At 30.9% G+C, this 14,078-nt stretch overlaps 1 protein-coding gene across 1 annotated transcript; it reads left to right on the top strand.

Moving 5' to 3' along the window:
- Positions 1 to 2,339: 2,339 nt before the first annotated feature.
- LOC111916906 (beta-glucosidase 18) lies at positions 2,340 to 13,569 on the top strand. Its single transcript, XM_052767576.1, has 11 exons — positions 2,340 to 2,536; positions 2,613 to 2,679; positions 2,769 to 2,827; positions 2,924 to 3,074; positions 3,447 to 3,534; positions 3,619 to 3,871; positions 6,499 to 6,614; positions 12,386 to 12,638; positions 12,726 to 12,828; positions 12,904 to 13,012; positions 13,136 to 13,569. Exons 1-11 carry the CDS (start codon positions 2,351 to 2,353, stop codon positions 13,335 to 13,337), a joined length of 1,587 nt encoding a protein of 528 aa, XP_052623536.1. The 5' UTR covers positions 2,340 to 2,350; the 3' UTR covers positions 13,338 to 13,569.
- The last annotated feature ends 509 nt before the right edge of the window (positions 13,570 to 14,078 follow it).

The raw sequence follows: 14,078 nt of genomic DNA, 5'->3' as shown, positions 1-14,078 counted from the left end.
AAATTGATGGTTCTGAGTTTTGGGGCATTATACCTTTGTCGTCTCCGCTATCTTCCTCTTCTTCATCCTCCTTGTTTCCACTGGACTCATAATAATGTTCTGATGGATCAAAACAGAACGTAAACCAGTCCTTGTCAAATTCAATAATCCCCACTTTCACCTACTTGTTTCCAACAACAACTATATATATATATATATATATATATATATATATATATATATATATATATATATATATATATATATATATATATATATATATATAGAGAGAGAGAGAGAGAGAGAGAGAGAAAGAGAGAAAGAGAGGTAAATTCAATTGAGAAAATAAAAAAGGTTGAGAATAATCATTCTCATCCACTCGTTTGTTTTTACCGCAAAAGTCTTCATCGTACTGGTGGAAAAAGGGAAAGGAATACACGTGTCTTTCCAACAAAACATGTTTCCTTAAACTTAGATAATCATTACTTTAATATATACAAAAATATAGTTTTTTTTTTCGTTTTTTTAATTTTTAATGAGCTATTTTTATCGAAAAATGATTTTAAATATATCAAAATTAATAATTTTTTTTATTCTCGATAAATTGATATCCATATTGATATAGTTTTAAGATAAAATAATTTGTTTATAGTTTCAGCTAACGTTATTCATAAGTGAATAAAAGTGTATCAGATTTTTACTACAGTACATTCGTTATTTAATTATGAATAAAAAATATAATTAATTTTTTTACGGTTGAAGTATTAATTATATGTTAATATAACATATAATAAACTCTTTATAATTTACATCAACTCTCGTCACATATTATATTCACATATGAATAAAATTCTAATTAGCTTTCCTCACAATTTATATTCATATGAATAACACATTTATCATAATTTTTGTTACAATTTACTTGTTATTCATATATGAATAAGTAGTTCAAATTTTCAAAACACTTCGTCTTTTATTTACATACTAATTATTCATATATGAATCACAAATGAATCCTAACAAAAATCTGATAAATATTTATTCATATATGAATATAACGTATGACCATAATTAATACACGTTTTATTCATATATAAATATAACATATGACGAAAGATGATGTAAAAAATTATTTTAGGTAATAAAACTTTATTATGTGCTATATTCATATATGAACAATAGTTAAACTATAAAAAAGTTAAACATACGTATTATTCATATATAAAAAATTATAAATTTTGATATATTTAAAATAATTTTTCGATAAAAATAGTTTTCTAAAAATCAATAAAATAAAAAAAAAATATGTTTTTGTATACATTAATATAATTATTAACATAGTTTAAGGAAACATGTTTGCTTGGAAAACACATGTGTATCCGTATTTATTTTCGTCGATAGACCTAGGTGTTTTGCTGCAAAATAAATATGTGGTTGAGAATGATTTTCTCATTTTATATATATATATATATATATATATATATATATATATATATATATATATATATATATATATATATATATATATATATATATATATATATATATATATATGGTGTGCGATTTGGATCGCGGTTTTATAAATCAAAACCGCAAACCGCACCGCAAATTGCGGTTTTAGAAAATCGTAAACCACAGACCACACCATGAAAATTTAAACTGTGTTCTATGGTACGGTGCGGTTTGAACGGTTTATACGGTTTGTACGGTTTATTGCACACCTCTAAAAGTTACTCATGTGTTAAAAAATCTGAAAAAAATATTGGTATACCTAAAAGGTCTTAGTAAAGAAGGATAATTTAGGGAATCTTTGTCAAAGCACTAGGACCTTAAATATTATTGTGTTTGAACAAATCCAGTGATCGTTAATTGTTAAAGGAAGAATCAAAAGCTTTCTTACATCATTCCTTTTTATATTCTACCTAAAAACGAATATCTAATGATTTTCTTGAATTAATTTTTCAAAGAAATTATACTTTTTTCAACGTTTTTAATATTCAAATTATGAAAAATATGAAAAGAAAGAAACATGTGTTTAAAGTCCTAATTTTTGGTGGAAAAATCATGAAAATAATGATGTTTTAATTTTTAAATGATGAAAAAAATAGAATCAACGTGTTATTTTAGTATGAAAAATTATGAAGAAATGTGGTCATCAAATGTTTAATTTGTTATAACTTAACTAAAAGACATTTACTAACTTGTCCTTTAATTCATATACGTAGAAACGTTTGTAGTACTTAAATCAAGTTGATTATATTATAGAGATTTGTTCTCACGTTTTTAATATGTTTATTATTCTTAAATGAATATATAACTGGTTATAAATAAAAATGTAAGATAGTGAATTCCACACCCCCTTATTTGCAAGATGAAGTTAAAACCAAAGTCACCGACCATTTTTCACTTCTGGTATCTCATCTTTGTATGCAATGTGGTTCTTGAAGCCTCCAACAATGGTGATATAGGATTTCGATTGGAAGAAAAAGGTCACCATGTCAAAAGATCAGATTTCCCACCAGAGTTTATTTTCGGTGCAGGCAGTTCCGCCTATCAAGTTAATAATTTCCTCATTCTCTTCCTTTTTTCTCATGATCATAGCTCTTTATAACTCAACGTATAAATGCATGCAGGTTGAAGGAGCTTATCTTGAGGATATGAAATCCTTAAGCAACTGGGATGTATTTTGTCATTCTATAGGTTAATATCATCGATTATTCGATTGCTATAGTTTATATGATGAATTATTTTTAAACATCCAATGATTAATCCATTGCCATTTTTATCAGGTTGTGGAGAAAACGAAGAGAATGGAGATATTGCAGATTGTCATTATCATCTATTTTTGGTATAATTACTCTTTTTAATATGTCTAATGACTTTTGATATCAAAACAATTTGTTTATTTCGAATATGATTCTTTATTAATGTTTCCTTAAAACAGAAAGATATTGAGATAATGCATTCCCTTGGCCTAAAAGCATACCGATTTTCGATTTCATGGGCTAGAATTCTTCCAAGAGGAAGGTTTGGTGAAGTTAATACGGCAGGGATCATGTTCTATGACAAGATCATAGACAATCTAATTCTCAAAGGTGCTATTAGTTAAAAGTGAAATAATATAATATATATGTGAAATCCAAGATTATCTCTCAAAAAAAGCTTTATGGAGAGATGAGAGACTTAACATATATATAGAGAGACATATATAACCATGTCACATCAATACCATGCATGATATATGTGGAGTCCAAGATTCCATCCAAATAAGCCCTTATGAGAAAGGAAAGACTTCAACATCTATAGAAATAAATAGGATCGTGTCATGCCAATTTTAGATACACTAACAAATAATTAATTTGATTTGGTCTCAAATTGTAGATACATGTATGAGTTCTGATGTGTTTTTAGTTTTTAGCAAAAATTTGTATATATTTTGTGAATGAGACTTGACCACAATACTATAGGAATCGAGCCGTTTGTGACGATTCATCATTATGATTTTCCGCAAGAACTTGAAGATAGATATGGATCTTGGCTAAATCCTGAAATGCAGTAAGTCTAAAAATTGTCAACTCATCTTTGTATCGATTGTTTTTCTACTTTTTTTGTTCTCTATCTAACGTAATATGGTGGCAGGGAAGACTTTGTACATTTGGCAGATATTTGTTTCAAATATTTTGGAGACCGAGTAAAGTATTGGACTACAATAAATGAACCAAACCTGTTCACAGATTTAGCTTATAGGTGGGGGATTTATCCACCTTCTCGTTGCTCAGAGTTTTTTGGTAACTGTCGTACCGGAAACTCTGACGTTGAGCCTCTCATTGTTATGCATAACCTGGTATTGGCCCATGGCAAAGCAGCAAATCTATATCGTCAAAAGTACAAGGTAATTATTTATCATGATTTTTTTTTACAAATATTCGGCGTCCATTCACTTTGTAAATATGAGTTTGCATTTATTTTTTTACAAATGGGTGTCAGGTCACCAAAACTTAAGAATATTTAAGATATAATTGCCCATTTATATTTCCAACAATAGCCCTTTAACTTGTTCCGGAGAATGGATTCCTCCTCATTCATCAAGTCAATTTGGAGTGTGTGGTAACACTTGCGGGAATTCCAGACAACTACTTTAACTTGTTCAATGTGTTATAATCTATAAGTACATCTTTTCTATTTATAAATTTTAGTCTTATCTTTATAATTTTTATATATAAATTTAGAAAGATAACACCAATTTGTATATAGTTGTTAACAATTTATACCATTAGAATGTCATCAAAGTAAATTCAAATTTCGATAATTCGTCACTGAATTTTAGAAAACAAAATCAAATTTGCTAACAATTTACACCTTTCACATCCCAATAATACATACTTTTTAAATAATCAAAGTTAATTGATATTATATTAAACATCTTTCGATAATTTAGAAAATACAAGATGACTTTAATGAAATATTCAAATTACTTATATACGAATGAAATGAGTCAAATACAAAGGAAAATGTTTAGTTTCACCTCATATTTAGCTAGCGTATACCCTTACTAGGTGTCAAAATGTCATATTTGTTTGATCTGATCTTATTTATTTTTTTTAATCTTTTAAAATATCATAGTTGCCCTTTACTAGTTTATAATCCTTTTTTTATAATTGTTTAATCATTAAAATTGAAAACAAAAACTAAAGAATCAATTTGCCCTTACCTTATAAATGGCATACGATCAAAATAATTTACCTCATGCCGTTCTCAATAGCCGGTGTGTTAACATGTTGTCATTGTCTTTCTTGCCCTCTTGCCATCTCCCAATCCAGATTCCATCAGCTCTATAGAAAACCCTAAAGAATCTATTATAGAGTTCTATTTTTTCAAGAACATTAAATCTGACTTTCTTGATTCCCATTTGGAATCATATGATTTCAGCAATGATTTTTTTGTCAATTATCCCTCAAGATATTGGAATTCTCAAGAAAAAAGAGTCAGAAAGTTTGACTCATTGATGATAATCATTTTGAATTCGAACCTATTCGCCAAGACCATAAGAACAAACAACCGAATCTTGATTCCAATGGCAAATACAAATTGGATTCATGCATACAAATGATGGAATCAGTTAATGAACTCATGAAAGGAATTAGGTTTTAGGATTCAAGATTCTAGTTGTTTAAGATCAATATTCTAAGAGACTACGATCCTAGCATTCAAGATACATTAATAGAGGGGCTTCAATCATTTAAGATTCCAGATGCATATGTTGCTTACGTTGCCAAAATGAATGCATCTATGTAAAAGATATCGTTAAAAATCAAATCAAATGCACATGGAAAAGTGTAAGATCAAGTGCAAACATAACTTTAATCACATCCACGTGGTGAAATTCATCCACGTCATAAACAAAGATGAAAAGAGAGCAAGTAGAAAGACCGACAACTTATAAATACATGTTGCTTAAATTTGATTGCTAGAAGAAGGTTAGCGGTAGGTTAACACCGGCGAGAAGTAAAAATCTTTTGAGCGTGAATATATCCTGCGGTTTAGAAGGCAATGGCAATAGGTCCATTTAGTAATTTCTTTTCAATTTTAACGATTTAAAAATGTAAAAAGAATTATAAATTATTAAAAACTGTTAAGAAAACACATTTGGGTAAACCTAATATTTTAAAAGATTAAAAATGGTAAATATTAGATTGAACAAATATAATATTTTAACATTTAATGAAGCCATACGAAATTCTACCATTTATTTTATTAACCTTTTAATTATCAATAAATAGTCTAATTATAGTTTCTGTCCATGTAATATTTGATTTTAATAATTATTGTTTTAATCCTTGTAGTTTATAATTTGCATTTTTTTTAAATGACAATTACTACTTTTATTTTTATCTATGTTTCAAATGGATCTCTCTCTTTCTTTCTTTTTCTCTCTCTCTCTCTCTCTCTCTCTCTCTCTCTCTATATATATATATATATATATATATATATATATATATATATATATATATATATATATATATATATATATATATATATATATAAAAGTAGGTTAATGTGAAAATATAAATATTTTCCAAAAATATGAAAATATATTTTATCTTATAAAAATTAAACACAAGTACATTCGAAAAATAATTTTATTAGCAATAAATGGGTTTAACAACCGTTTAACTTTTTTTCACATCTTTAACCACTTTTAAATTCAAGTTTTCACAATAAAAATATTAAAAAGCATGCTTTGCTAATATGAAACAATTTCTTATGTATCATCGATTATCATCGTATAGTTTAATGTTTGGATGGATTCTTGTCCAAAATATAAGGTTGAGGTGGTACAATCTCATAAGTTTTGCTTGTTTTCGAGTTTTTAAAAATTATTTATATTTTCTCACAACCCCTCATATATATATATATATATATATATATATATATATATATATATATATATATATATATATATATATATATATATATATATATATATATATATATATATATATTGCAATTGTTGTGCAGGTTAAACAAGCTGGATTAGTCGGGATTGTTGTAAATTGTCCCACGTTCATACCATTAACAAACAGTGAGCTTGATATTGAGGCCGTTAAAAGAGCGTTCGCTTTCCAAATTGGCTGGTACATATTATTCTTAAACATATTTATCCAATATATATATATATATATATATATATATATATATATATATATATATATATATATATATATATATATATATATATATATATAAGAGTTATATGGAAAATGAATGATTAGGGCAACACATATTTGAACCAATGAAAACATGACAACACACCACTTCCATAATAACTTCCACAATACATTACTTGTGAAGAAAGAAATGGACACGTGTCATTTGATTATTGGTTCCAGTAGATGTTGCCCTAGTTATTTGTTTTCCATAGAACTCATTCCTATATATATATATATATATATATATATATATATATATATATATATATATATATATATATATATATATATATATATATATATATATATATATATATATATGAGAGAGAGAGAGATTATTTTGAAAAAAAAAAAACAAATATCATCCAAAGGCCATACGGACTTCATAAAGCTGCTTACCGACATAAGATTTGAAAAAAACAAATCTATATTTTTTTTGATGTGTATATGTGCATATTTGAATATGTATATATGTATAATTAAATACATTTATATTTTACGATGTTTTTTGAATTTTATTTTACTTTCCCAAACGAATTATCTAGAAGCTTTAGATGCTTGTGGTGTTGATTGAAATTTTCCTTAGAAAAGTACGTTTTATGTTCTCTGGTAAATACATTCAAGTTAGAAAACACAAATAATCAAAATATCTCTTTGATTAATAGGAAAATTACTCAAAACCTATATTGTGTTTTTATGTACAAACCATATCTCGGTATCTATACATATATATACTCCTAAACTACCAACTTGTAGAATAAGATTACAATTAGGAAACATGACCAACTTGCCATATTTATTGATTGCTTGGTCTCCAAGGTCCTACGTGACTTAGGATTCCAACAATCACCCCGAATCTCTAAGTCCTTCTAGAGAATTCTTCAACCCCGATCAAGCTCCTCATTTCGTTGAACTTGGTTCGAGCTAATGGTTTCGTAAGAATATTTGCCCTTTGTTCATCACTGGGAATGTATTCCACCTCCACTTGTTCCCTTTCGACACAATTACGAATGAAGTGAAACCTCGTGTGAATGTGTTTACTCCTTCCATGAAAAAAAGGATTCTTAGTTAGTTCGATTGCCGACTTGTTATCAACTCTAAGAATAACTTTCTCTTGTGCTTTGTTCATGATTTCCCCAAGCAAATCTTGAAGCCATATTGCTTGACATGCACTCGCTGTGGCTGCCATGAACTCCGCCTCGCAAGATGATAAAGCAACAATATCTTGCTTCTGTGAACACCATGTAATTGGTGATGACCCATAGTAGAAAATGTGATCGGTTGTGCTTCTTCCGTCATCTGGGTCAACATTGTGACTACTATCACTATAACCAATAAGCCGTTTTTGTCCCATTCTCTCGTACTTAATTCCGTATCCCGTTGTTCCTCGTAAGTACCTTAGAATGTGTTTGATTGCACCACCATGTGATTCTCTTGGACTTTGCATATATCGGCTAACAACTCCAACCGCATATGCCATATCGGGTCTTGTTTGCAAGAGGTATCTAAGACATCCTACCACTTTTCGATATTGTGTTGGGTCGATTTCGGGTTCATCTTCGGCCTTCGACAATTTATTTCCCGGTTCCATCGGTATGTGGGTTGGATTGCAATCATGTAAACCGACTTCTTTTAAAATGCGTTGAGCATATGCTTCTTGGTTTATAGTAATCCCCGATTCTTCTTGCTTAACTTCAATGCCAAGGTAATAAGTTGATCTTCCAAGATCCGACATCTCAAAGTTCTTGGACATCTCTAATTTGAACCTCTTGATCATGCTTAAATTTGTACCTGTGACAAATAAGTCAGCAACATAAATTGCTAAAATTAGCAAGTTAGATCCTTCACATTTCCGGTACACCGATGGTTCTTTCATGCACTTTTGAAATTTCATATTCTTCAAAATCCCATCAAGCTTCGTGTTCCATGCTCGAGGTGCTTGTCTTAGACCATATAATGCTTTTGTAAGGCGATATACTTTATGCTTGTTGCCTTTCTTTATATAGCCTTCCGGTTGTGACACATAAACAGCTTCTTTAAATTCTCCATGTAAGAATGTTGTTTTTACATCTAAGTGGTGAAGCTCCCACCCATGAGTAGCTGCTAAGGCTATAAGAAACCGAATGGTTTCAATTCGAGCTACCGGGGTAAACACTTCCTGAAAATCAATACCGGGTTGTTGCACGTAACCTTTAGCAACCAACCTTGCCTTGTATTTATTAATGGTGCCATCTGCATTTTTCTTTAATTTGAACACCCACCTGAGTCCAATTGGCTTCACCCCCATAGGTTTGTTCACAAGAGTCCAAGTATTATTTTTGTTTATCGACTTGATTTCCACATCCATGGCCTTGACCCATTCTGGTTCTTTCTTCGCTTCTTCAACCGATATCGGCTCATCATTGGTTGTTAGAAGGAGTTCTTCAAGATTGTTAAGATCAAGCTCATAATCTTGAAATCGTCTTGGAGGTACTCTTGCTCTCGAGGGTCTTTGACTTGTAGCTCCTTGTTGAACATTATTATTTACCGGACTTGGTTGTTGATTATCTTGTACTTCCCCTTCATCTCCAATCTCATGATCCGATTGAATTGGATCATTATTTACATCGTTTCCTTGGTTGGTGCTCGCATAGTCTTTTGGATAGTCCCATGGTATTACGAATGAGCCCGGTTCTTCATTGTTGGTTCCTGCTTCTTTAATCCAATCCCACCCTTTGGTTTCATCAAAAATAACATCTCGACTCACTATTATTTTTTGTGTTACCGGGTTAAATAACCGGTAAGCTTTCGTACCCGATTCGAAACCAACATATACTAGTGGTCTTGATCTTGCATCCAACTTCTTTTGATTAACCGGTTCAACTTTTGCATGTGCTAAACACCCAAATATACGAACATTTTCTAAATTCGGTTTTCTTTTATACAACTTTTCGTATGGAGTTGTATCACCAAGGACTCTTGTGTAAACTCGATTGATTAGATTTGTTGAGTGATTTACCGCTTCTCCCCATAAGTAGTTTGGAACATGCATTGCCTTCATTATACTTCGTGTCATGTCCATAAGAGTTCGGTTTCTTCGTTCCACAATTCCATTTTGTTGTGGAGAGTATGGGGCGGTGAGATGGTGTTTAACTCCGTTTTGCTCACAAAAAGAATTAAACTCGAGAGAGGTAAACTCACCTCCTCGATTACTTCTAAACACTTTCAAAGGCTTTCCAATTTCATTTTCCACCAAAGCTTTGAATTTTTTGAAGTGTGTAAACGCCTCACTCTTTTCTTTTATGAGATAAATCCACATAAATCGTGAAAAATCATCAATTAGTGTAAAAATGTACCTATTTTGACCCTTGGTTGCCGGCATGATCGGACCGCATAAATCACCGTGAACAAGCTCCAATGGTTGTTTCGCTTTGTATGTCGTCATGGTTGGGAAGGACTTTCTTGTTTGCTTGCCGACTAAGCACGATTCACATAATTGATTCTCATCATCTAATTTCGGTAACCCTTTGACTAAACCCTTTTTAGACATCTTTTTCATTGACTCGAAATTGATGTGCCCAAGTCTTGCATGCCATCGCCACGCATCTTCACTTAGTCTTGAATGAAGGCAAATAGGAACTCCAATCTGTAATTTTATTTTATAAAGGCGGTTTGAAGTTCTTTGTACTTTCATTAATAAGCAATTATCGGCATCGTGCATGGTTAAATAGTTGTCTTTCATTCGAATATCACACCCGGCTTCAGTTTCTTGTCCGAGACTTATAATGTTGTTCTTGAGATCCGGTATGTAGTAAATCTCCATCATCAGCCTTTGTTGACCTTTCTTGCCTTGGAAAAGTATAGCACCTTTTCCCTTGATTATTACACACAAATTATCTCCAAATTTAACCCTCCCGGTTATGCCTTCGTCAAGTTCGGAGAAAAATGATCGGTTCCCCGTCATGTGATTGCTCGCCCCATTATCCAAATACCACACATCGTTTTTTTGTGAGTCGTATCGAGACGGTATCACCTTCTCTTCATTCAAAAACACGGTCTCGTGTAAAAATACGGCCTCGTCGGTATCGTCATATTCAACAAAATTACTTTCTTGTAATTTTCTGATTCGGTCCAGACATTGAGACGCGAAGTGGCCCGATTTATCGCACCGGTAACAAATAATTTTAGATCGGTCCTTTTTCGGTTTACTATTTGGATCAGAATTGGAATTGGGCCTACTATTGGATCGACCATTATTTGATTTTCTTTGGGCCTGTTTTGCGTTAGACCCGGATTCACTTGACATCTTAGACCCACAGGATCCGGATCCGGATCCACTTGACATGTTACACCCATGTGGATTTTAGTAGCTTCTTCACCATCTTTGATTCTTCGATGGTTTCACCTAGTGACGCCGATTGAGAGGAAATTTCCGATAATTTCACGGTGAAGGAGTCGATTGATTCTTTCTCTGCCATTATTAATCTGTCAAAGTCGGAATTTAGGGTTTGAAGTCTGGCTTCTTTCACCCGGTCGGCTCCAACGTGCCTCGCTTTAATTGAGTTCCAGAGGGCTTTTGCTAAATCGACATCTCCCAACTGCATAATCAAGGATTCCGGTATCGCTTGGTACAACAATCCAATTGCCAGGTAATTTTTTTCTTCATTCTCTTCTGTTCCAAGGTCAATCACACTCCAAGCCTTATGAATTCTTAAGACTACCTTCATTCTCAGTGACCAGACCGTGTAATTCGTGGAATTCAACATGGGACATTGAACTGAAGTTGATCCAGTTTCCTTCACAGTCACCGGAGCTGATCCTCCCTCACCCCCTGCATCAGTCATGTTGACCTCGCTTGTCAACAGGTAAAGAATTTGATCTCACAGCTTCTTCGTCAAGCTCTGATACCAATTCAAGTTAGAAAACACAAATAATCAAAATATCTCTTTGATTAATAGGAAAATTGCTCAAAACCTATATTGTGTTTTTATGTACAAACCATATCTCGGTATCTATACATATATATACTCCTAAATTACCAACTTGTAGAATAAGATTACAATTAGGAAACATGACCAACTTGCCATATTTATTGATTGCTTGGTCTCCAAGGTCCTACGTGACTTAGGATTCCAACAGTTCTCAAAATAACTCAAACATACATGCCCGTCCGCCCACCCACACACACACACACAAACATATATATATATATATATATATATATATATATATATATATATATATATATATATATATATATATATATATATATATATTTCAAATGAAAAAAGTAAATAATGTGAGAAAGTAAAAACACTATTTTTATGTTATTATTCTGCAATGAATTTTGTATCCACAACTTTATGTGATTATTCAGCAATGAATAAATGAATAGCCACATGTTAAAACTAAATTTAAAATTTTCTGTAAAAATCCATATACATAGATTTATAATAGAATTATAACATTGTAATGAATATATGAATAATCAAATATTAGTATTCATAGTAGAATTAGTTCAACAATACACATATAAAACATTTATTACAGAATAATAACATAAACATAGTGTTTTTATGTTCTCATACTATTTACTGTTTTTATTTGAACTTACTTCTCTCTCTCTCTCTCTCTCTCTATATATATATATATATATATATATATATATATATATATATATATATATATATATAGTTTAACTTCTTACCATTAAACAGGGTACTTGATCCCTTGATATATGGAGAGTATCCCGTAGAAATGGTTAAGTACCTTGGAAGTGATTTACCAAGTTTCTCCATCAAAGAAAAGAACATTGTGAATAATAGTCTTGATTTTATTGGTATAAACCATTACTCGGCTATATATACTAAAGATTGTACAAACTCTACATGCTCTCCAATTGCAAATCGTCCAATCCAAGGTTTCTTTGACACTGTGGCAGAGCGCGATGGTGTGTTGATCGGTGAACCTGTATGTAGGAAATGGTGATTTTTAATATTTATTTTAATATTTAATTTTATTTGAGATTAAAGATCTTTACCTCTGTTTGCCAAACAGACTGGGGTAGAAGATACATATGTTTTTCCTCAAGGGATGGAGGAGATTGTTAATCAAATCAAGTTTCGCTACAAAAATAAACCTATGTTTATTACAGAAAATGGTAAGGGTTGTGTTTCAGATATAAATTCAAGTAGTTATGAATATTCTATTAGCCATGCAAATATTTTTTTTTCAGGTTATTCTTCACCCGATCTGCAAGAGAAACGAGTGAATGTAATTTTAAATGATGTGAAACGAGTTAAATTCCATTTAGAATACCTTGAATTTTTAGCGAAATCAATAAGGTCTGCTCTACAATCTTTTCGTACTCTAGATTTGTATATTTAGAAAGTAGCCCATTTATATTCAAATTTCATAGTGTACCATCATTATTGAATAAATGACATGTTTGGTGTTTTAAATTATAGAGAAGGAGCAGATGTACGCGGATATTTTGTATGGTCCTTAATGGATAACTATGAATGGATGAGCGGTTACAATGTAAAGTTCGGGTTATATTATGTTGACCGTGAAACACAAACACGAACACCAAAGCTTTCTGCAAGATGGTATAAGAGTTTTTTAAAGAAAAACACTACTGATCTTGTCAATATTAAATCGTATATATAAAATATTCGATGCAAATATGTTGGGTTGATAATACATTAATAAATGAATGTATTAATCAGCTTTAATATGTTTACAGTAAGATGAAAGCAATATCACTATTATGCAGTAAGATTGTCTAATTAGCACTTCTATGTTTACCCATTTTCTTATAAGATTTCTATTTTTTGTTGTTGTTGTTGTTGTTGTTGAGTAAGTTAATAATGAAATATATACGAGGGAAATGTTCATGTTATATTTATGTTGTTTTGTTCCTTAAATTTTTAATTTAGTTAGATTTTTTCATCTAATTGTATTGGTCCTCATCATAAAAAGTGGACTATTGTTTGTTGGTGAAAATTTTGGTATTGTTTTTTATTCTGTATTATGTGTCTATAGATTCTAGAATATCATTTAGTCTAAAACAAAGTTAACAATAGATTATGGAAGATTCAGGATCAATATTGGGAATTGTAGAACCCTTAAGTGTTGTAACGGGTACCATGAGATGAACACTAGTGAGCATAATGTTTTAGCTCCTGTTTCTTCGTTGTAAGCATATATACGCGAATGGGTTATCAAATATCCCACCATCAGTCCATGAGTGTATTTCGTTAGTACACTCTCACTCCCGTAGGGATGAAGATATATGGTATAGAACAACTACTTTCCTTTCATAAAAAAGTGGTAGTATATTTAGTTTAATATTCTTATTGGTTTAATAAATTGATCATTAAGGAAGTCGCGATTGGAAAATAGATTTGA

Source organism: Lactuca sativa, chromosome 9 (assembly GCF_002870075.4).
Source record: "Lactuca sativa cultivar Salinas chromosome 9, Lsat_Salinas_v11, whole genome shotgun sequence".
NCBI classification, from domain to species: domain Eukaryota; kingdom Viridiplantae; phylum Streptophyta; class Magnoliopsida; order Asterales; family Asteraceae; genus Lactuca; species Lactuca sativa.
This window is presented reverse-complemented; position numbering and strand designations above follow the sequence as displayed.

Bases quoted from the DNA above. Each gene is read 5' to 3' on its own strand.
- LOC111916906 (XM_052767576.1), top strand. From the start codon at position 2,351: ATGAAGTTAAAACCAAAGTCACCGACCATTTTTCACTTCTGGTATCTC. The intron at 3,872-6,498 runs GTAATTATTTAT...ATTGTTGTGCAG, and splicing joins TATATCGTCAAAAGTACAAG to GTTAAACAAGCTGGATTAGT. The intron at 6,615-12,385 runs GTACATATTATT...ACCATTAAACAG, and splicing joins TTCGCTTTCCAAATTGGCTG to GGTACTTGATCCCTTGATAT.